The sequence below is a fragment of the Oncorhynchus nerka genome, linkage group LG27 (assembly GCF_034236695.1).
Source record: "Oncorhynchus nerka isolate Pitt River linkage group LG27, Oner_Uvic_2.0, whole genome shotgun sequence".
NCBI classification, from domain to species: domain Eukaryota; kingdom Metazoa; phylum Chordata; class Actinopteri; order Salmoniformes; family Salmonidae; genus Oncorhynchus; species Oncorhynchus nerka.
Window position 1 is genome coordinate 49,411,459 of NC_088422.1, and position 23,254 is coordinate 49,434,712.

The window sequence follows — 23,254 nt, forward strand, 5'->3', positions numbered from 1 at the left end:
TTCTTGGGTATGACACTACAAGTGTCGCTGCACAGCTATTTTCAGGTCTCTCCAGAGATGTTTGATTGGGTTCAAGTCCGGACTCTGGCTGGCCACTCAATGACATTCAGAGACTTGTCCCGAAGCCACTCCTGTGTTGTCTTGGCTGTGTGCTTAGGGTCATTGTCCTGTTGGAAGGTGAACCTTCGTCCCAGTCTGATGTCCTGAGTGCTCTGGAGAAGGTTTTCATCAAGGTTCTCTCTGTCCTTTGCTCCATTCATCTTTGCCTCCGGCTTGACTAGTCTCCCTGTCGCTGAAAAACATCCCCACAGCATGATGCTGCTGCCACCACCATGCTTCACCGTAGGGATGGTGCCAGATTTCCTCCAGACGTGACACTTGGCATTCAAGCCAAAGAGTTTAATCTTTGTTTCATCAGACCACAAAATCTTGTTTCTCATGGTCTGAGAGTCCTTTAAGTGCCTTTTGGCAAACTCCAAGCGGCTGTCATGTGCCTTTTACTTAGGAGTTGCTTATGTCTGGCCACTCTACCATAAAGGCCTGATTGGTGGAGTGCTGCAGAGATGGTTGTCCTTCTGGAAGGTTCTCCCATCTCCACAGAGGAACTCTAGAGCTCTGTCAGTGTGACCATTGGGTTCTTTGCCCTTCTCCCCCGATTGCTCAGTTTTGCTGGGCTCTAGGAAGAGCTGGTGGTTCCAAACTTCTTCCATTTAAGAAATGATGGATGCCAATGTGTTCTTGGGGACATTCAATGCTGCAGAAATATTTTGGTATCCTTCCCCAGATCTGTGATCCTGTCTCGGAGCTCTACGGATAATTCCATCAACTTCATGGCTTGGTTTTTGCTCTGAAATGCACTGTCAACTGTGGGACCTTATATAGACAGGTGTATACCTTTCCAAATCATGTTCAATCAATTGAATTTACCACAGATGGACTCCAATCAAGTTGTAGAAACATCTCAAGGATGATCATGGAAACAGGATGCACCTGGACTCATTTTCGAGTTCCATAGCAAATGGTCCGAATACTTATGTAAAGGTAAGGTATTTTTGTATTTATTTTTAAAACATTTGCAAAAATGTCTAAAAACCTGTTTTCTCTTTGTAATTATATGCTGTTGTGTGTAGACTGATGAAAAAAAAATATACGGGTGTAAGCATAACAAAATGTGGAAAAAGTCTAAGGTCTGGATACTTTCCCGAATGCACAAACATACACTGACCAAAAATATAAATGCTGCAACATGTAAAGTGTTGGTCCCATGTTTCATGAGCTGAAATAAAAGATCCTGCAAATGTTCCATACCCGCAAAAAGCTTATTTTGCTCATATTTTGTGCAGAAATGTGTTTATATCCCTGTTAGTGAGCATTTCTCCTTTCCCAAGATAATCCATCCACCTGACAGGTGTGTATCAATAATCTGATTCAATAACCTGACAGGTGTGTATCATATCAGTAATCTGATTAAACAGCATGATCATTACATAGATGCCCCTTGTGCTGGAGACATTAAAAGGCCACTCTAAAATGTGCAGTTTTGTCACACAACACAATGCCACAGATGTCTCAAGTTTTGAGGGAGCGTGCAATTAGCATGCTAACTGCAGGAATGTCCAACAGAGCTGTTGCCAGAGAATTTAATGTTCCATTTCTCTACCATAAGCCGATTCCTTTTTAGAGAATTTGGCAGCACGTTTAACCTGCCTCACACCCGTATACCATGTGTAACCACACGAGTCCAGGACCTCCACATGCGGCTTCTTCACCTGCGGGATCTTCTGAGACCAGCCACCCAAACAGCTGATAAAACTGTGGGTTTGCACAACGGAATTCTTTTTTCTTTTTCATTTTTTATTTATTTTTTAACACAAAATAATTGCACTTGTAAGTTATTTGGTAGTAATATAAAACAACGCATCAAAGACAACAATACAGCAAAACAAAGAGAGAGACAAACAAAAAAACAAAAAAAGAAAAAGACAAGAAAAAATATATATTTTGATACAGTTGTTACAGGTCAACTAGCACAGATACAGTCCTTAATATCCAAGATGTTGTGTATACACATACCGGGCCTCTTACATCACCAATATATAAATATACATCACTCTGGAACTGCAGGGAAATGTAGTCGTTTAACATAAGAAAATAAGGGAGCCCACATTGCATAGAATTTGTCTATAGACCCATTGAGTGTGTGTTGAATTTTTTCCAACTTTATGCAATTCAAAAAGGATTTAATCCAAAGAGCATGAGAAGGGGTTGCAGAGGATTTTCATCTAAGTAAAATGAATCGTCTCGCTAACAAAGTGGCGAAGGAAATTACATCCTTATTCATTTTGGTCAATTGTATTGTTGGTATGGAAACCCCAAAATAATGCAATAAAAGGGTCTGGCTCGATCTGTGTGCCGCTTAATTCTAAGAGTATGTTAAAGATGTCTTTCCAGAAACCAACCAGAGATGGGCAACACCAAAACATGTGTACATGATTAGCTGGTTACATCGTACACAATTAGGGTTCACATCCTTGTAAATCTGGGATAATCTTGCTTCGGTCCAGTGGGCCCTATGAATGAGTTTGCATTAAATGGGACCGTGTCGGGCGCAAATAGAAGAGGTATGTACCTTTTTGAGTGCCCCTTCCCATAGTTCATCAGATATTTCCTCACCGAGTTCCTCCTCCCATGAGGATTTAATATTGTTTAATGAGGTGGTTTGTAGTGAGCAAATCTGACTGTAGATTATTGACAAGGTCCCCTTCAGAGTAGGAAGTGGGATAAGAAATGTGTCAAACTGTGTTTCACCAGGAAGGGTGGAGAATCGGGGCCCTATTCTGTGGACATAACTCCGGACTTGTAAGAACCTAAAGAAATGATGTCTGGGGAGACCAACTTTAGCTGATAATTGTTCAAACGCACTAAATGTACTGTTAATATAGAGTTCTCTAAATATTTTAATACTGAGACTAGACCATGTTGAGAAAGCACCATCAACCATGGATGTGGGAAAAGCTGGGTTTGAGGCTACCGGAGCAAAAGAAGAGGTTGCCTGAAACCCATAGTGGGGCCTAAATTTGATTCCAGATCTTCAACCTTGTTTTGACACGTATTTTTGGTGAAGGAGGAGTAAGAGAGGGAAGACAATGATGCCGGTATAGATGAGGCGGCCTCCATCTCTAGTCAAATTGGGGGTGGGAATATCTCTCTGCTCTGTAACCAGTACTGAATGATCGGCCCAATAATAGGTTAGCGGCCCAATAATAGAATCTGAAATCCGGTAGAGCTAGACCGCCGTCTGGTTTGGGCCTCTGCAAAAGCTGTTTTCGTATCGTAGGGGAATTTTTGTCTCATATCTTGGGATTCGGGAATATGACTGAAAAGGCCACAGGCCTTGAAAAATAAACAATTCCACTGATTGAAAGTATAAGGGGATATCGGTGAACAAATGCTGCGGTCAAGGCAACGATTTCAGCACCATGGACAGCGATCGGTAATGTGAGTGGCTGTCTGGCTGACACATTCAAAAAAATGGGGGGGCAAACTCCAGCCTGCCTTGCAAGGGGGTCCAGAGAAACTACGTTACGCCAGTGGCAGCAGCACAACACCAGATCAGGCCATGTCTCTCTTCAACAAGAGGTTTTCTGACAACTTGGGGCAACCTGGCTTAATAAAGGTTAAAGCTGTGTGTAGGCTATGTACAAAACCCCCCGTTAATTTGGTTTAATTGACATTTAATTTATTAATGAAGTGACGTATGTCTTCACCTGAAAACTGATGGCACTTTGCTGTAACAGTATGCTCTTACATTCCCGGTGTCAGTCAGTGTCAGTATTTGAAATGCGTTGTGCGAGGTCGAATCTAACTGTGTCTCTCTCCGGAGAGACACGAGTTCTCTTGACATTTAATGCAGCTTTTCTCTCCTTTTCTGTAATTAATATGACATTTCCCTCTGCCCCATATAACCCCATCTCTCCCTAGGCTGTTTTACTGACGGCTATAAAGATGAAATGTGAGGGCTATTAGAGACCCTCTTTGCACACTGCCATGGAGCCACAGACCCCTTTCAACTAAATCAGTATGGGGAAAAGCCAACAATGGGATGGGAGCACGGTTTACGATTCCCCCCTCGCTCCTCGTAAGTCCACCCCCATTCCACCTGCTTCTCTTGTCCAAATCCCACATACACCCTCACATTCTCAGACACCCCCGCACACACTTTGGCTCAGTGCCCACCCCATGACTCTGCTGCCGCTTGTGCCAGTAAGACCGTTTGAACAGACAAAGTTCTTTGTCTGTTTTAACTGTAATGTATTGCAACATAAGCACGACACAACAGGCAGTCAAGCGGTTATTTTTTAGGAGGGGAGTTCGCTTGCATGCAGCTATTTAGGAAAGCAGCAGCATATCGAACTAGACAAGACAGACAGGCAGGCAGTCAAAAGCGATTTAATGTGCAAACATTGGCTATTGGGAGGCAGAGACATATAGTCTACATCATCATATCATTGGTTGAGTGTTCAGAAGACGGTGAGAAGAAATGTTTGTGTGCGTAAAACAAAAAAAAGCACAGAACGTGATTCAGATCCTTAGCTTTGAGAAAGAGGGTTCTGGATGGGCCATGGGCGAAAACTCCATATTCACAGCCACCACCTTAAAGGAAAGAAATGTAATGAACTTAAAAACTTCACCTGTGCTTTGGCCTCAGCCCCAACTTGCTCTGGTTTGTATTAAAACTCCCTTGGCCCTGGAATCAGACAGACCGTCGCCCCATCCTTTCCCTCCTTCTCTCTCCCTCCGTCTCTCTCCCTCCGTCTCTCTCCCTCCATCTCTCTCCCTCCTCCTCTCTCCCTCCTCCTCTCTCCCTCCTTCTCTCCCCTCCTTCTCTCTCCCTCCTCCTCTCTCCCTCCTTCTCTCTCCCTCTGTCTCTCTACATCCGTCTCTCTACATCCGTCTCTCTACATCCGTCTCTCTCCCTCCTTCTCTCTCCCTCCGTCTCTCTCCCTCCGTCTCTCTCCCTCCTCCTCTCTCCCTCCTTCTCTCTCCCTCCTTCTCTCTCCCTCTGTCTCTCTACATCCGTCTCTCTACATCCGTCTCTCTACATCCGTCTCTCTCCCTCCTCTCTACATCCGTCTCTCTACATCCTTCTCTCTCCCTCCTTCTCTCTCCCTCCTTCTCTCTCCCTCCTTCTCTCTCCCTCCGTCTCTCTACATCCGTCTCTCTACCTCCTTCTCTCTCCCTCCTTCTCTCTCCCTCCGTCTCTCTCCCTCCGTCTCTCTACATCCGTCTCTCTACCTCCTTCTCTCTCCCTCCTTCTCTCTCCCTCCGTCTCAATCTTACCAGCTACAGTGCAGCTCCAGATCCAGCGAATGCCCTATCCAGCCATTCCCAACACAGTAAAAACCTGCGACAGGGAAGGATGTATAGAGAGGGAGAAATAAACTAAGACAAGGACCTAAGACAAGGAGTGACTGAGAGAAAAAAATGTGGAAGATGAAGGGATAAAGAGAGGGAGAAAGAGAAAGGGAGAGAGGGGAGATAAAATGGAGAAGGAGACAGAGAGTTGCAAGGTAGAGAGAGTACTGGAGATTTGAATTTGAATTGAAAGATGCCCATGATGTAAATCAGGTATTTTGCATTCCAAATTCTTCAGTCCAAGTCAATTTCCGATCTGGCTAGACATTTACATATCCAATCAACCAACCCTTCCATCAAACCAAATGGATTGAACAGAAAGTCTTCTCCATATGGTAGGGACTTCAGAAATTCCACACACACAGGCACACGCACGCACTTAACACACACACACGCACAGATACACACATGAGCACACACGAGCGCGCACGCGCAAACGCACACACGCAGAGAACAAGAGCGAGAGAGAGAGACCACCCTACTAGAATCTGAAGTCAAATGTTTACCGTTTACTGATGATCTAGTGCTTCTGTCCCCAACCAAGGAAGGCCTACAGCAGCATCTAGATCTTCTGCACAGATTCTGTCAGACCTGGGCCCTGAAAGTAATTCTCAGTGAGACAAAAATAATGGCGTTCCAAAAAAGGTCCAGTTGCCAGAACCACAAATACAAATTCCATCAAGATATCGTTGCCCTAGAGCACACAAAAGAACTATACCTATCTTGGCCTAAAAATCAGCACCACTTCCACAAAGCTGTGAACGATCTGAGGGACAAGGCAAGAAGGGCCTTTTACGCCATCAAAAGGAACATAAAATTAGACATCCCAATTAGGATCTGACAAAAAAATACTTGAATCAGTTATAGAACCCATTGCCCTTTATGGGTTGTGAGGTCTGGGGTCCGCTCACTAACCAATAATTCACAAATTGGGACAAACACCAAATTGAGACTGCATGCAGAATTCTGCAAAAGCATCCTTCGTGTACAAAGTAAAACACCAAATAATGCATGTAGAGCAGAATTAGGCTGATACCCGTTAATGATCAAAATCCAGACAAGAGACGTTAAATTCTACAATTACCTAAAGTGGAGCGATTCCCAAACCTTCCATAACAAAGCCATCACCTACAGAGAGATTAACTTAGATAAGAGTCCCCTAAGCAAGCTGGTCCTGTTCACAAACACAACCAGACCCCACAGAGCCCCAGGACCAGCTTCCTTAGGGGACTCTTCGCACCGGTCGGTCACATTTGGTTTGATCTAATTGTGTTGCTGTCCTGGGGCTCTGTGGTGTCTGGTTGTGTTTGTGAACAGAGCCCCAAGACAGCAACACAATTAGATCAAACCTATTGTGACCGACAGGCTCAATTTTGTCTTATGTAGCAACATTTAAAATTGTGTTTTTTACATTGGATATAAGTAGAGACTCAGAGCTAGACAATGGTATATTATACACTACAGTTGAGGAACAATGGAAAAGTAATTCTGCTTTGAAACTTGATTAACCTGTATACTCACTCTTCCGGCGCCGACAGATGGCCGCCTCGCTTCGCATTTCTAGGAAACCATGCAGTATTTCGTTTTTTTTACGTGTTATTTCTTACATTGGTACCCCAGGTAATCTTACGTTTCATTACATACAGTCGGAAGGAACTACTGAATATAAGAGCAACGTCAAATCACCATCATTACGACCAGGAATATGACTTTCCCAAAGTGGATCCTGTGTTTTGCCTTCCACCCAGGACAATGGATCGGATTCCAGCTGGCGACCCAAAACAATGACACCGAAAAAGGGACAAACGAAGCGGTCTTCTGGTCAGGCTCCGGAGACGGGCACATCACGCACCACTCCCTAGCATACTACTCACCAATGCCCAGTCTCTTGACAACAAGATTGATGAAATCCGAGCAAGGGTAGCATTCCAGAGAGACATCAGAGACTGTAACGTTCTTTGCTTCACGGAAACATGGCTCACTCGAGAGACGCTAACGGAGTCGGTGCAGCCAGCTGGTTTCTTCACGCATCACGCCGACAGAAACAAGCATCTTTCTGGTAAGAAGAAGGGCGGGGGGGTATGCCTTATGATGCTTCAAGAGGGCCACCATTGTTCCTGTTCCCAAGAAAGCTAAGGTAACTGAAATAAACGACTAGCACTCATTTCCGTCATAATGAAGTGCTTTGAGAGACTAGTCAAGGACCATATCACCTCCACCCTACCTGACACCCTAGACCCACTCCAATTTGCTTACCACCCCAATAGGTCCACAGTGCACACTGTGGACACACTGCACACTGCCCTAACCCATCTGGACAAGAGGAATACCAATGTGAGAAAGCTGTTCATCAACTATAGCTCAGCATTTAACACCATAGTACCCTCCAAACTCGTCACCAAGCTCGAGACCCTGGGTCTCGACCCCGCCCTATGCAACTGGGTACTGGACTTCCTGGGTAGGTAACAACAACAACATCTCCACCCCGCTGATCCTCAACACTGTGGCCCCACAAGGGTGCGTTCTGAGCCCTCTCCTGTACTCCTTGTTCACCCACGACTGCGTGGCCATGCACGCCTCCAACTCAATCATCAAGTTTGCGGATGACACTACAGTGGTAGAATTCATCACCAACAACGATGAGACGGCCTACAGGGAGGAGGTGAGGGCCCTCGGAGTGTGGTGTCAGGAAAATAACCTCACACTCAACGTCAACAAAACAAAGGAGATGATTGTGGACTTCAGGAAACAGCAGAGGGAGCACCCCCCTATCCATATCGACAGGACAGTAGTGGAGAGGGTAGTAAGTTTCAAATTCCTCGGTGTACACATCACGGACAAACTGAATTGGTCCACCCACACAGACAGCAGTGTGAAGAAGGCGCAGCAGCACCTCTTCAACCTCAGGAGGCTGAAGAAATTTGGCTTATCACCAAAAGCACTCACAAACTTCTACAGATGCACAATCGAGAGCATTCTGTCGGGCTGTATCACCGCCTGGTACGGCAACTGCTCCGCCCACAACCATAAGGCTCTCCAGAGGATAGTGAGGTCTGCACAACGCATCACTGGGGGCAAACTACCTGCCCTCTGGGACACCTACACCACCCGATGTCACAGGAAGGCCATAAAGATCATCAAGGACAACAACCACCCGAGCCACTGCCTGTTCACCCAGCTATTATCCAGAAGGCGAGGTCAGTACAGGTGCATAAAAGCAGGGGCCGAGAGACTGAAAAACTGCTTCTATCTCAAGGCCATCAGACTGTTAAACAGCCGCAACTAACATTGAGTGGCTGCTGCCAACATACTGACTCAACTCCAGCCACTTTAATATTGGAAATTGATGGAAATTGATGTCAAAAATGTATCACTAGCCACTTTAAACAATGCGACTTAATATAATGTTTACATACCCTACATTACTCATCTCATATGTATATGTATATACTGTACTCTATATCATCTACTGAATATATTCATATTCTTTATCCCTTTACACTTGTGTGTATAAGGTAGTAGTTGTGGAATTGTTAGGTTAGATTACTCATTGGTTATTACTGCATTGTTGGAACTAGAAGCACAAGCATTTCACTACACTCGCATTAACATCTGCTAACCATGTGTATGTGACAAATAAAATTTGATTTGATTCGAGAAAATGGCTTTAGAATGTTTTGGTACACCTACTGGTTGAGCTCTTTGTCTACACCCATTCAGCATCATTCACACTCTCTTAAGTTTTAGCCCCACCCATCTCTTTAAGGATTCACATGTGAGGCTGAGGAGTAGGGTTGATCTGAGCGTTCTGTCCTAACAACAGCAGTCAAGCACCCAAGCTAACTGGCTAACGTTGGCTAGCTTGCTAGCTACTTCCAGACACAAATGAGAGAACAGCTCACTCTGACCATTTTACTCACCCTAGCAGGGCTGGTTAGGCTGTTTTTATGTTATCCAGAGTGTTGGTGACTGTAACTGTGCTGCTGGCAACAATTTCATTAAGTTTTTTTCCCCCAACGTTTACTGACATATTCAACGGGTGTTGAGCATTCATAAATTCGTCAGTTATTCTGCGCTCTGGCATACTCAGACAAGAGTGCTCTGAAATCGGAGTAGATAGCAGAGTGAATTTACCAGCTACTTCTATCAACACTTCTCGCAGTGACATCATGAACATTTTACTGAAATGGTTACTTGCATAGTGGAGTCTTTTGTTAAGACATGTAGCTAGCTAGCTAACTAGTTAAACAATGAACCATAATCCCAACTCATGATGTCACTACCCTGCATGAATCTGCAGGTAGCTAACCAACCAGGTTCAATGTTAGCTAGATAACATTAGGCTATAACTAGCCAAGCAACTGGCTCTGAGATACAAATAATATTACTACACAGATCATACACGTAATGTCGGCTAGCAAGCCAGCCAGCTAACAATAGCTAGCTAACGGTACACTTTAACTTTAAATTAAAACAACTTTTTTGACATAATTAGAAATGTGTAATATCAAAAAATGTAGCTAGCTAGACTATCCTACCCATATACATGGATGGACGCTTCTCCCTCTCCATCACGGATTCCATGGTTGCCCTTAATTCCACTGATTTTAAAACTCGGCCCTCCAGAAAGTGGAGAGCAACACTTAAACCAACTAGGCTTGTAAATGTAACAATTTTATATTTACAGATGGCATACACGTTTGTTATTAAGGCACATGAAAGTTCACATGTTCCAGAAGGCATTTCTGCCAAAAAGAAACGCATTTTGAGTTTTAAAAAGTTCACATTTAAATGGCTCTCATGTGAAGTAGTGCCGAGCGACATAAGCCTAGTTTCCTAAAACGAGTCACAAATGAGAAAACAAAAAGATAATTATTTGACACATTGGAAAGAATTTCCCAAAGAACAGACCAAACTGGAATGCTATTTGGCCCTAAACAGAGAGTACACAGTGGCAGAATACCTGACCACTGTGACTGACTCAAAAATAAGGAAAGCTTTGTCTATGTACAGACTCAGTGAGCATTGACACATACACAGAACCACAAAGAATTTGAAAACAAATCACATTTTGATCAAATCCCATATCTATTGGATGAATTACCACAGTGTGCCACCACAGCACAAGAAAAGGGCAACCAGTGAAGAACAAACACCATTGTATATACAACCCATATTTATGTTTATTTATTTTCCCTTTTGTAATTTAACTATTTGCACATTGTTATAACACTGTACATAGCCATAATATGACATTTGAAATGTATATATTCCTTTGAAACATTTTTTGAGTGTAATGTTTACTGTTCATTTTGAAATTGTTTCTTTAACTTTTTTGGCAATGTAACCATACTATCTGTTTCCCATGTCAATAAAGCCCATTGAATTGAGAGCGAGAGAGAATGTGTAAGGTTACTGATCATTTCTGATTGTTTATTTCACTTGCTTTGGCAATATAAACGTGTTTCTGATGGCAATACAGCCTCTTTGAACTGAAATTGAATTGAAACTGAATTGAAATTGAAATGAGAGAGACAGAGAGAAAAAGGGACAGAGGGAAGAGAGAGACTGAAAAACGGAAGCCTTACATTCTCTCTCCCACTCTTCTAATTCACTCAGCCTTGTTCGAGGCAAATGCCAGCCAGGATAAGGCAAGGCAATAACAAAAGAGGCGTGACTGTGTGACTGAGCCACTCGTAAATGCCATCGCTCATCTATTCAGTGTGAAGTAGCCAATCCAGTCCCAATACTCATGCTGATGAGGGACAGAAAGAGAGAGAAGGGGTTAGATAAGGTGCCAATTAAAGCTAACCCAGGGACAACTTTGCAGATCATGGATCTGTGTCTTTTTACTTTCAACCCAACTAGATTTACGAAGTGGTGAGTTGTCAATAGCCTGAATCATGAAATGTTTATTGTGCATGGATCACACAATGGGCTAGACTCCAAAAAATGAAGAAGTCCTATTTCACATGGTTTGTCAGGAGTAATATATTCTTAATGTGCTGTGGGTGAAAGACTTCCACTATCCGCTCTGGCTGTGCCCCTATGGCCCTGGTCAAAAGTAATGCACTATATAGGGAATAGGGTGCCACTTGGGACACAACCTCTATGTATCCCGCTCATAAATAGTAGGAATCCCAATCCAAGTAAAGCAAAAACAAATCAGTCCTCGGCCACTTCAAAGCATTGTTGCTTTAGGACTTTATGGCAATGACTTAACTTAGGAAATGTTTTAAATTGTTTTTTAAGTGGTGGGGAAATACATTTTTTCCTATATCTATGGACTTAGCTACTTACTAGAAGTCTCTCAAGATCAATGACTTAGACTTCGGAAATATTTTTTGGGCTTTTAAGTGGGGAAATACTTCAATGCTAGCTACAGGGTTCAAATGAGTCCACTAGATTGTAGGCTTTTGCAGTGGTGGAAAAAGTACCCAATTGTCATACTTGAGTAAACAATACCTTAGAGTAAAAGTGAAAGTCACCAAGTAAAATAATACTATTTGAGTAAGTCTAAGTATTTGGTTTTAAATATACAGTGCATTCTGAAAGTATTCAGATCCCTTGACTTTTTCCACATGTTGTTGCCTTACAGCCTTATTCCAAAATTGATTAAATAAATAAATCCACACACACAATACCCCATAACGACCAAGCAAAAACAGGTTTTTAGAAATGTTTGCAAATGTATTAAGAATAAAACACTGATATTTACTTACACATTTACTTAAGTATTCAGACCATTTACTCAGTACTTTGTTGAAGCACCTTTGGCAGCGATTAGAGTCTTGAGTCTTCTTGGGTATGATGCTACAAGCTTGAAACACCTGTATTTGAGGAGTTTCTCCCATTCTTCTCTGTAGATCCCTCAAGCTCAGTCAGGTTGAATGGGGAGCGTTGCTGCACAGCTATTTTCAGGTCTCTCCAGAGATATTCGATCGGGTTCAAATCCGGGCTCTGGCTGGGCCACACAAAGACATTGAGACTTGTCCCGAAGTGACTCCTGTGTTGTCTTGGCTGTGTGCTTAAGGTCGTTGTCCTGTTGGAAGGTGAACCTTTGCCCCAGTCTGATGTTCTGAGCGCTCTTGAGCAGGTTTTCATCAAGGTTCTCTCTGTCCTTTACTCCGTTCATCTTTGCCTCGATCCTGACTAGTCTCCCATGTCACGTTCTGACCTTAGTTCCTTTGTTTTGTCTTTTGTTTTAGTATGGTCAGGGCATTGGGTAGGTTGTCTATGTTAGTTTTTCTATGATTTTCTATTTCTGTGTTTGGCCTGGTATGGTTCTCAATCAGAGGCAGCTGTCAATCGTTGTCCCTGATTGAGAACCATATTTAGGTAGCCTGTTTTCCATTGTGTTTTGTGGGTGGTTATTTTCAGTCTTTGTGTGTCTGCACCAGACAGAACTGTTTCGGTTGTTTCTTTGTTGTTTGTTATTCAGTGTCCAGTTTTTTTCATTAAATAAGATGAACACTTACCACGCTGCGCTTTGGTCCTCACCTTCTTCCCACGACAGCCATTACATCCCAGTCGCTGAAGAACATGCCCACAGCATGATGCCGCCACCACCATGCTTCACCGTAGGGATGATGCCAGGTTTCCCCCAGACGTGACACTTGGCTTCAAGCCAAAAAGTTCAATCTTGGTTTCATCAGACAACAGAATCTTGTTTTGGATGGTCTGAGTTCTTTAGGTACCTTTTGGCAAACTCCAAGCGGCTGTCATGTGCCTTTTACTGAGGAGAGGCTTCCATCTGACCACTCTAACATAAAGGCCTGATTGGTGGAGTGCTGCAGAGATGGTTGTCTTTCTGGAAAGTTCTCCAATCTCCACAGAGGAACTGTAGAGATCTTTCAGAGTCACCATCAGTTTCTTGGTCACCTCTCTGACCAAAGCCCTTCTCCACCAATTTCTCAGTTTGGCCAGTTGACCAGTTCTAGGAAGAGTCTTAGTGGTTCCAAACTTCTGTGTTCTTGGGGACCTTCAATGCTGCAGAAATGTTTTGGCACCCTTCACCAGATCTGTCCATCGACAGAATCCTCTCTCGTAACTCTACAGACACTTCCTTCGAACTCATGGCTTGGGTTCTTCCCTGACTGTCAACTGTGGGACCTTATATAGACAGGTGTGTGCCTTTCCAAATCATGTCCAATCAATTGAATTTACCACAGGTGGACTCCAATCAAGTTGTAGATACATGTCAAGGAGGATCAATGGAAACAGGATGCACCCGAGCTCAATTTGGAGTCTAATAGCAAAGGGTCTGAATACTTATGTAAATAAGGTATTTCAGTTTTTATATTTTTTACCTGTTTTCACTTTTTCATTATGGGGTATTGTGTGTAGATTGCCGAGTTCCCCCAAAATATTTAATACTTTTTAGAATAAGGTTGTAACAAAACAAAATGTGGAAAAAACAAAGGGATCTGAATACTTTCCGAAGGCACTGTACTTAAGTATCAAAAGTAAACATAATCGCTAAAATGTAAAAGTTTACATAATTTCAAATTACTCATTTTTCTGTCCTGCTGAGCATTCAAAATGTAACGAGTACTTTTGGGTGTCAGGGAAAATGTATGGAGTAAAAAGTACATAATTTTCTTTAGGAAAATAGTGGAGTAAAAGTAGAAATGGTCAAAAATATAAATAGTGAAGACATGCCCAATAACATGACTTAAGTAGTACTTTAAAATATTTTTACATAGACCTTTCCTGAAGTCTAATAACTAGTGGCTTCATGGGTGGAATGCTATTAATATTTTTCATAAATAATAAACATTGTGTTAAAAAAAGCAGAAAATCTGGTGTTTCTATGTCAAACAAGGTTTGCTATATTTCAGTCTTCTGTGTTGTATATAAACTGTAATATTGTGATGCAAACTCTAAATCTGACATGGTACAGGTGTCTACTTTTATTAAGCCCGTAACAATGTGTGTGAGGTGTATACTTTTGTTTCAAAGTATATTTGTTTAAGACTACCAAGAATCACTGTGTGTGACCCTGATTTAGCCCACTGCAGCAAAAGGTTATTAAGTATACCACTGGACCTATGTGAGTGTTGTCTGTGAATGCAGCTGACAGCAATGTCTACTAGGCTATGGGCATATGTATGGGAGGTTATGGGCCTATGATTGTGAGTGTTGTATGTAAGTAAGTAGGGCTGTGTGAGTTAATATTAGTCATTTAACAGATGCTCTTATCCAGAGCGACTGTTAGTTAGTGCATTCATCTTAAGATAGCTAGGTGGGACAACCACATATCACAGTGTTGTGTTGTATTTGAGTGTAGCTGATCGCAATCATAGGCCTATGAGTGTGGTACATAAGTAAGTATGGCTGTGTGAGTGCTGTAGCCATGTAAGTGTTTTATATGAGACTGACAGCGATGGCAGGAATTGTGTTTTCCAGACAGCCCAGACACGGTGGTGTCCCCTGGCATGCCCTGGATCAGTGGGGTGAGGAGGACTTTGCTTGTACAAACTCTTCAAGCGTGGTTGGCTTCCCGTGATGACAAGGATAAAAGGATCGCCACCATTAAATATTCACACGTGAATGTCTGAGAGGGGCAAGGGGGGAAACAACCCCACACCCCCAAGGACACACGCTCATACACACACAAATTTACACATGCACGCACACACACACACACACACTTAGGGGATTCTGTGTCAAACCATCTGAGAGGGAATCTCTCCCCTGACTTCTCAGAAGCATGTCTCTATGTACTCTACTTCTAAAGACTTGGTTGCATTTTAAGAACAGTCTGCCTAAGTCAATCACATCATACACCATGCTGCATGTACCAGAAGTGACATCACTACGTGTATCTTCAGACAATAACAGGAATTTAAAATCTCCTTGCTGTATGATTTTATTGATGTGTTGTGTGAGTACACTTTCTCATGTAAATAAAACCACGGCAGATTCAACAGAGTAGGGAAGAAATATAACAAGGAAAGACAGAATGGGGTTGCTGTTGTAAAGTGTCTAAACAATGTTCAGAGATACTAATAGTGAGGCTAAATGCTAACAGACAAAGCTAACTCCACCAGCGCCAGCTTACAGCATACTAATAGTGAGGCTAAATGCTAACAGCCTAAGCCAACTCCACCAGCCAGCTTCCAGCATACTAATAGTAAAGCTAAATGCTAACAGGGTAAGCTACCTCCCCCAGCAGGCTTCAAGCATACTAATAGTTTTTAAAGTTTTTTTTATTTCACCTTTATTTAACCAGGTAGGCTAGTTGAGAACAAGTTCTCATTTACAACTGCGACCTGGCCAAGATAAAGCAAAGCAGTGCGACACAAACAACAACACAGAGTTACACATGGAATAAACAAACGTACAGTCAATAACACAATAGAAATAGAAAATCTATATACAGTGTGTGCAAATGAGGTAAAATTAGGGAGGTAAGGCAATAAATAGGCCGTAGTGGCGAAGTAATTACAATTTAGCAATTAACACTGGAGAGATAGATGTGCAGAAGATGAATGTGCAAGTAGTGATACTGGACTGCAAAGGAGCAAAACAAAATTATAACAATATGGGGATGAGGTAGTTGGATGGGATATTTACAGATGGGCTATGTACAGGTGCAATAATCTGTGAGCTGCTCTGACAGCTGGTGCTTAAAGTTAGTGAGGGAGATATGAGTCTCCAGCTTCAGTGATTTTGGCAATTCGTTCCAGTCATTGGCAGCAGTGAACTGGAAGGAAAGGCGGTCAAAGGAGGAATTGGCTTTGGGGGTGACCAGTGAAATATACCTGCTGGAGCGTGTGCTACGGGTGGGTGCTGCTATGGTGACCGGTGAGCTGAGATAAGGCGGGGTTTTACCTAGCAAAGACTTACAGATTACCTAGAGCCAGTGGGTTTTGAGACGAATATGAAGCGAGGGCCAGCCAATGAGAGCATACAGGTCGCAGAGGTGGGTAGTATATGGGGCTTTCCTGACAAAACGGATGGCACTGTGATAGACTGCATCCAATTTGCAGGGTAGGATAGATATAGGTCTATAACAGTTTGGGTCTAGAGTGTCTCCCCCTTTGAAGAGGGGAATGACCACAGCAGCTTTCCAATCTTTGGGGATCTCAGACGATACAAAAGACAGGTTGAACAGGCTAGTAATAGGGGTTGCAATAATGGCGGCGGATCATTTTAGAAAGAGAGGGTCCAGATTGTCTAGCCCAGCTGATTTGTTAGGGGTCCAGAATTTACAACTCTTTTGGAACATCAGCTATCTGGATTTTGGTGAAGGAGAAATGGGGGAGGCTTGGGCAAGTTGCTGTGGGGGGTGCAGAGCTGTTGACCGGGGTAGGGGTAGCCAGGTGGAAAGCATGGCCAGCCGTAGAAAAATGGTTGTTGAAATTCTCAATTATCGTGGATTTATCAGTGGTGACAGTGTTTCCTAGCCTCAGTGCAGTGGGAGGCTGGGAGGAGGTGCTCTTATTCTCCATGGACTTTTCAGTGTCCCAGAACGTTTTCCAGTTAGCACTACAGGATGCAAATTTCTGTTTGAAAAAGCTAGTTTTTGCTTTCCTAACTGCCTGTGTATATTGGTTCCTAACTTCCCTGAAATTTGCATATCGCGGGGGCTATTTGATGCTAATGCGATACGCCACAGGATGTTTTTGTGCTGGTCAAGGGCAGTCAGGTCTGGAGTGAACCAAGGGCAATATATGTTCCCGGTTCAAAGTTTTTTGAATGGGGGCATGCTTTTTTAAGATGCTGAGGAAAGCACTGACTGACAGAATGAGGTCAACATCCTTCCAGGTTTCCCGGGCCAGGTCGATTAGAAAAGTCTGCTCGCTGAAGTGTTTTAGAGAGCGGTTGACAGTGATGAGGGGTGGTTGTTTGACCGAAGACCCATTATGGATGCAGGCAATGAGGCAGTGATCGCTGAGATCCTGGTTGAAGACAGCAGAGGTATATGTAGAGGGCAGGTTGGTCAGGATGATATCTATGAGGTTGCCCGTGTTTACGGATTTGGGGTTGTACATGGTAGGTTCATTGATCATTTGTGTGAGATTGAGGGCATCTAGCTTAGATTGTAGGACGGCCGGGGTGTTAAGCATATCCCAGTTTAGGTCACCTAACAGAACGAGCTCTGAAGATAATCAATTCACATATGGTGTCCAGCTCACAGCTGGGGGCTGATGGTGGTCTATAACAAGTGGTAACGGTGAGAGACTTGTTTCTGGAAAGGATCATTTTTAGAAGTAGAACCTCGAATTGTTTGGGCACAGACCTGGATAGTGTGACAGAACTCTGCAGGCTATCTCTGCAGTAGATTGGCAGTTCTATCTTGTCGGAAAATGTTATAGATATTATAGTGAGGCTAAATGCTAACCCAACTCCTCCAGCTCAGGCTCCAGAGGGGGTCTCACCTGCAGTAGTTGTGGCTGCCAAGACCCCCCTCTCCGTTGGGGTACTTGAGGGTGTTGTAGGGGTGCTGGAAGGTCTCATTCCAGAAGAGGCATGGCTTGCCCCCAAGGAGGCTCGTCTGGTTTTGGCAGCCCCTGTAGTCTCCTCCATTGGCTGTGTAACATTCTGGAGAGAAAAAGAGAGAGAGGGAGAGGGGAAGGGAAGGAGGGGGGGGGGGGAATTAGGGAAGGAGGGGGGAATGAGGGAAGGAGAGAGGAAGAGAGAGAAGGGAGAGAGGGGGAGAGAGATTTAACAAGTGTTCACTGTGTTTGGCATTTAGAGAGAAAGACCTATTCTGATAAAAATCCAAAGCTTGGCTGAGTTTTTTTCAGTCATGTTTTCACATCAATGTAGTGATGTTGTTAATATTGGGCCAAAAGAGTAGGCTTGAATTATTAGCGTTTTACACAAATAGGATACAATCGAAATAACTGTAAGTCTTGGAACAGTTGTGTTCTTTACCCAATTTTAGATTCTAAAGATGGCCAAATGTGTTAGATAGCTAGCGTGAGATCAATCACACAATATTGTTCCAATTAATGCCCTCCAAATGTGAAGGGTCTTGAGAAACCACTACGATGTATACAGTAAAAAACACAGGCATGGTTTGAATTTTCTGTCAAATTGGACGACAACCATATGGAGACGAGAGAGAGAGAGAGAGAGAGCGCGAGAGCAAGTGAGAGAGAGAGGGGGGGGACAGAGAGAACAAACTAAAGCACGGTTAAACAACTTCATCTCCAACGCTCAAGGAAAACACAAAATGGAGAAAATAAACACTTTTTTTCTCAGACAACAAAAGAAAGAGTAACCAAATTATCACAGCCAGTGGTGAAGGGAGTCTGATGAGCCCTCATTGCGCAGTGTTTCCCTGGGGCTCAGAGGGAGGGAGGAGGGTCTCTGGTCTGGCCAGCACAGACACAGGCCCTGTCTGAAAATGCATCTTAAACCCTCATCTAGTTGAGGTGCAGTACAGTGAAGTATAGAGCGAAGCTCTGTCACTTCTACTGTCCACCCTGCTTGCAGTGACAGCCATATGCCCTGAGAGATAACGCTATGATGTCGGTCTCTCTCTGCTTCCCCTTTGGAGTCTAAAGTTTAAAGCTCATTTCCTGTTCCACAGCATCTAGGGTAGAACATCATTCAGATCAGTCTATCCCAACAGTGTTGTCTATACACCCTCGTGAAGCAGCCCTGTACAGCTCGTTACCGGCCTGTTTGGGAAGAGACAGCAGCATCACAGAGCCTTGGAAGGACTGTTCCCAAAGTCACCCACGCAACTCAGCCCTAGATGTGTTAGTTCACAGACGAAGGAGTCAATTAGTCCTACCACTCGGTATTGGTCTCCCCTGATTCCCGTTTTCTCCTCAAGAGACCCTTACCCAGTCCTCCATAAGGTGGATCTATGGAAGAACACCGAGCAAAATACAGCAGAAACTAAATCAAAACGACTTCAGTCATCCAGTGTTGTCTGTATGGAGGTTATGGGGGTTTGATATTACATTTACATTTACATTTAAGTCATTTAGCAGACGCTCTTATCCAGAGCGACTTACAAATTGGTGCGTTCACCTTAAGACATCCAGTGGAACAGCCACTTTACAATAGTGCATCTAAATCTTTTAAGGGGGGGGGGGGGGGGGGGTGAGAAGGATTACTTTATCCTATCCTAGGTACAGACAAGTGCCTGGATTAGGACCTGCGCTGCTTCCTGTGTGAGGCAGGGTCGTACTCTGCGGATGTTGTAGAGCATGAACCTACAAGAACGGGCCACCGCCTTGATGTTAGTTGAGAACGACAGGGTGTTGTCCAGGATCACGCCAAGGTTCTTAGCGCTCTGGGAGGAGGACACAATGGAGTTGATATCTGAAACACAACTTGTCTGAAGTCATTCCTTCTATGTCTCGTGCCAAAAGTAACAGGAAACACATACAAAGAAACTCCAACAACGTATTCTGCACTAATAATCACATACAATAGTTTCCCTCGTGAAACACTATGTTCTTGCAGAAAAACGAGCTGTCTCCATGTCAAACCAGGAGAGGCCTCCAGTTTCTTTCAGTGTCATGTAAAAGTGCGTTTTAATTAAAGACATTTAGGGCAGGCGCAATTGTTCGGTCAGCCCGATCCACGATCCATCAGCGGTATGACAGACTGACAGGCTTCACTGCTCGTAAGGAGCTGAGGGGTGTAGGGTTTCAGTAATTATGAAGCCACTCCATTGTCTGTAAATTGTAAACAGCTCCTCACTCCCTCAGTGAATTAGTTCTGCCAGTGTCTAGGTTTGCGTGGCTCAGTATCAGCCAAGCATCATAAATATACCTAGAGACTAAAGTGAAGGGGAACGAACATGTATTCATAAAAGTAGCAATCCGGCTTTATAGCGTTAGGAGACGTGTCACACTCGTATGGGGAGTATAGAGAGAATGTTAACAGAGAGAGATAGCATCAGCGATCAGTCTGGCGTTCAGAGGACAGATGAGGCAGTTTAATAAGGTGGGATGATTGTGTGTGTGTGTGTGTGTGTTTATTTTTATTTGACCTTTATTTTACTAGGCAAGTCAGTTAAGAACAAATTCTTATTTTCAATGGCGGCCTAGGAACAGTGGGTTAACTGCCTGTTCAGGGGCAGAACGACAGATTTGTATCTTGTCAGCTCGGGGTTTGAACTTGAAACCTTCCGGTTACTAGTCCAATGCTCTAACCACTAGTCTACCCTTCCGCCGTGTGTGTGTGTGTGTGTGTGTGTGTGTGTGTGTGTGTGTGTGTGTGTCTGTGTGTGTGTGTGTGTGTGTCTGTGTGTGTGTGTGTGTGTGTGTGTGTGTGTCACAGGATTCACACTGAGCAGTGTGGAGAGTTTGAGGGCCAGTTCCAGTGCGTTTATGAGTCACTCATATCCCAGAGCAATCACGTCAAGGGTGCTATACTCTCCACTCCAGTCATCTTAGACAGACAGCAGTACCTTGCAGGAAGCGTTGAGGCAGAGCCTTGCATGACAAACAGGCCTCGTGTCGGTCCTTCAAACTAGACACACACACACACACTAGATTGAAATTGAAGCGACTGATGTTATTGTGCCTGCTTTACAAAGCAATAGATCAGAAGAGAAAAGGAGAGGAACCCAACGTGACTTTATGAAATGTCTCCTATTTGTTCAATTTTTGTGAAAGTTTACTGTTTCAGTGTTCAGTACTTTGGATACTACTCCTGCTGTTGGCAGTCATGTCCCTGCTATGGCGAAGCTATCTAACCCTTCCAGGACGAGACGGTAAATAAGACAGTGTTTTCCTAGCGGCCGGGCCAAGGGCTTGATGTGGTCTGAAGGCACCATTTGCCTGTGGTGGGAATGGGAAGTAGTGTATCTGCAGGGACTCAGAGATAATTGAGGCCATCTTAAAGATGAATGGAGTGTTTAAAAGGCCTGCGGAGGAAGGGAGGGAGGGATACCATGCACATGTCCTTCAAAATGAAAGTTCCTCCCGCTATAGGATGAGGATAGGAAGAGAGATCCAAAAGCTGTGACACAATCCATCCACTTACTACAAGGTCTCCATCCGAAATGGTACACTATTCCTTATTTAGTGCACTACTTTTAACTAGGACCCATCAAAAATAGTGCTCTATATAAGGGAATAGGAAGCTATTTGGGACATACTCCAGCTGTCCTCTTCCCTCTGATTGGTGACTATCGCCACCTCAGCTCCCCCCCCCTCTCTGTCAGCATGTGACCATTCCACTCATGTCACATGACAAGGGCCTTTCTTGTGGTTGCATCACAGCCTGATGGGAAACAGAACCAGAGACCATGACCGCATGAGAGAGAGAGAGAGAGAGAGAGAGAGAGAGAGAGAGAGAGAGAGAGAGAGAGAGAGAGAGAGAGAGAGAGTGGGGGTGAGTAGAAAAAAATGTTTAAATACATGCAAGATCCTCAAATAGAAAAGTCCGGGAAAAGGGAGGAGTAGAGGAGGATGGAGGACTCGCCCCAAACCCCAACCAGCAAAGTCTTGCTCTCGCAGGATACCACACAAACCCAAGAAGTCTTAAAAAAGGAAAGAGAGGAGGATAATTCACTGAGAGCTAATCGCCCTGTTATTATATTTGTCTGGATTTGTGGGCTAATTACTTCCATACTAAGACTTCAAATAGTGCTCGTGGCGAGTGATGGAGAGAGAGAGATTGAGAGAGGGATATATAGAGAGGGGGAGAGAAAGAGAGAGAGAGGGGAAAGAGAAGGAGAGAGAGAGAGAGAGAGAAAGAGGGAGAGAGAGCTGTGCCTGCCTGCTTGTGGTCACGTGATTTAATTGGTAAACAAAACAAACAAGCAGACAAACAAAGGGTGTTTCTCTGTAGAGAGCTGCCAGGTCACACTATTAATACAGCACTGTGTTGTTGTGTTAGCTATGAGCAGGGATGAAACAAAGCGCAAGATAATTACATAGGTCTGGTTCTAAAGACAGACTCTGATTTAAGGAGCTTCCTCCATCCCTCTCTATATCCCCCCATCCTTCTATCCATTCCGCCATCTTTATTGCAACCCAGTAGGGAGTAACAGAGGGACAACCATGAGGACTGACTGTAGGACTGACTATATATATATATATATTTTTAAAATGTGTATTTATTTCATCTTTATTTAACTAGACAAGTCAGTTAAGAACAAATTCCTATTTACAAAGACGGCCTACCAAAAGGCAAGAGGCCTCCTGCGGGGCTGGGATTATTATTTTTTTTTAAATCAACACGACAAGAGAGACAACACAACACTACATAAAGAGAGAACTAAGACAACAAACATAGCAAGGCAGCAACACATGACAACCAAACATGGTAGCAACACAACATGACAACAACATGGTAGCAACACAACATGGCAGCAGCACGGTAAAACATGGTAAAAGCACAAAACATTATTGGGCACAGACAACAGCACAGGGCAAGAAGGTAGAGACAACTATACATCACGCAAAAGATCCACAACTGTCAGTAAGAATGTACATTTGAGTCTTTGATTGAAACTTTCCAGTTTGAGTGATTGTTGCAGCTCGTTCCAGTCGCTAGCTGCAGCGAACTGAAAAGAGGAGCGACCCAGGGATGTGTGTGCTTTGGGGACCTTTAACAGATTGTGACTGGCAGAACAGGTGTTGTATGTGGAGGATGAGGGCTGCAGTAAATATCTCAGATATATATGAGGTTACTGACAAAATAAAGTAAACACCAACATAAAGTGTCTTAATAAAGCATTGGGGCACCACGGGCCGAACTCGGCTAGGCGAAACAAACATGTGTGCCTGCATACTCCGTTAAAAGACCTTCATTTGAGAAACAAGAAAAAACGAGTCAATAGTACTGCTTGTCCATTCGGAGACACCGTAGTCAGTATACACTTCCTCAAAATAGTCTTCAAGAAATCTGTCAG

At 43.7% G+C, this 23,254-nt stretch overlaps 1 protein-coding gene across 2 annotated transcripts in view; it reads right to left on the reverse strand.

Moving 5' to 3' along the window:
* LOC115111926 (kremen protein 1) overlaps positions 1-23,254 on the reverse strand; it is a 109,022-nt gene that overhangs the window by 60,015 nt on the left and 25,753 nt on the right. For both annotated transcript variants that reach the window (XM_029638473.2, XM_029638472.2), the window contains exon 2: positions 17,802-17,964. In XM_029638473.2, coding sequence (XP_029494333.1) covers positions 17,802-17,964 — 163 coding nt within the window. The remainder of the gene's footprint in view (positions 1-17,801; positions 17,965-23,254) is intronic.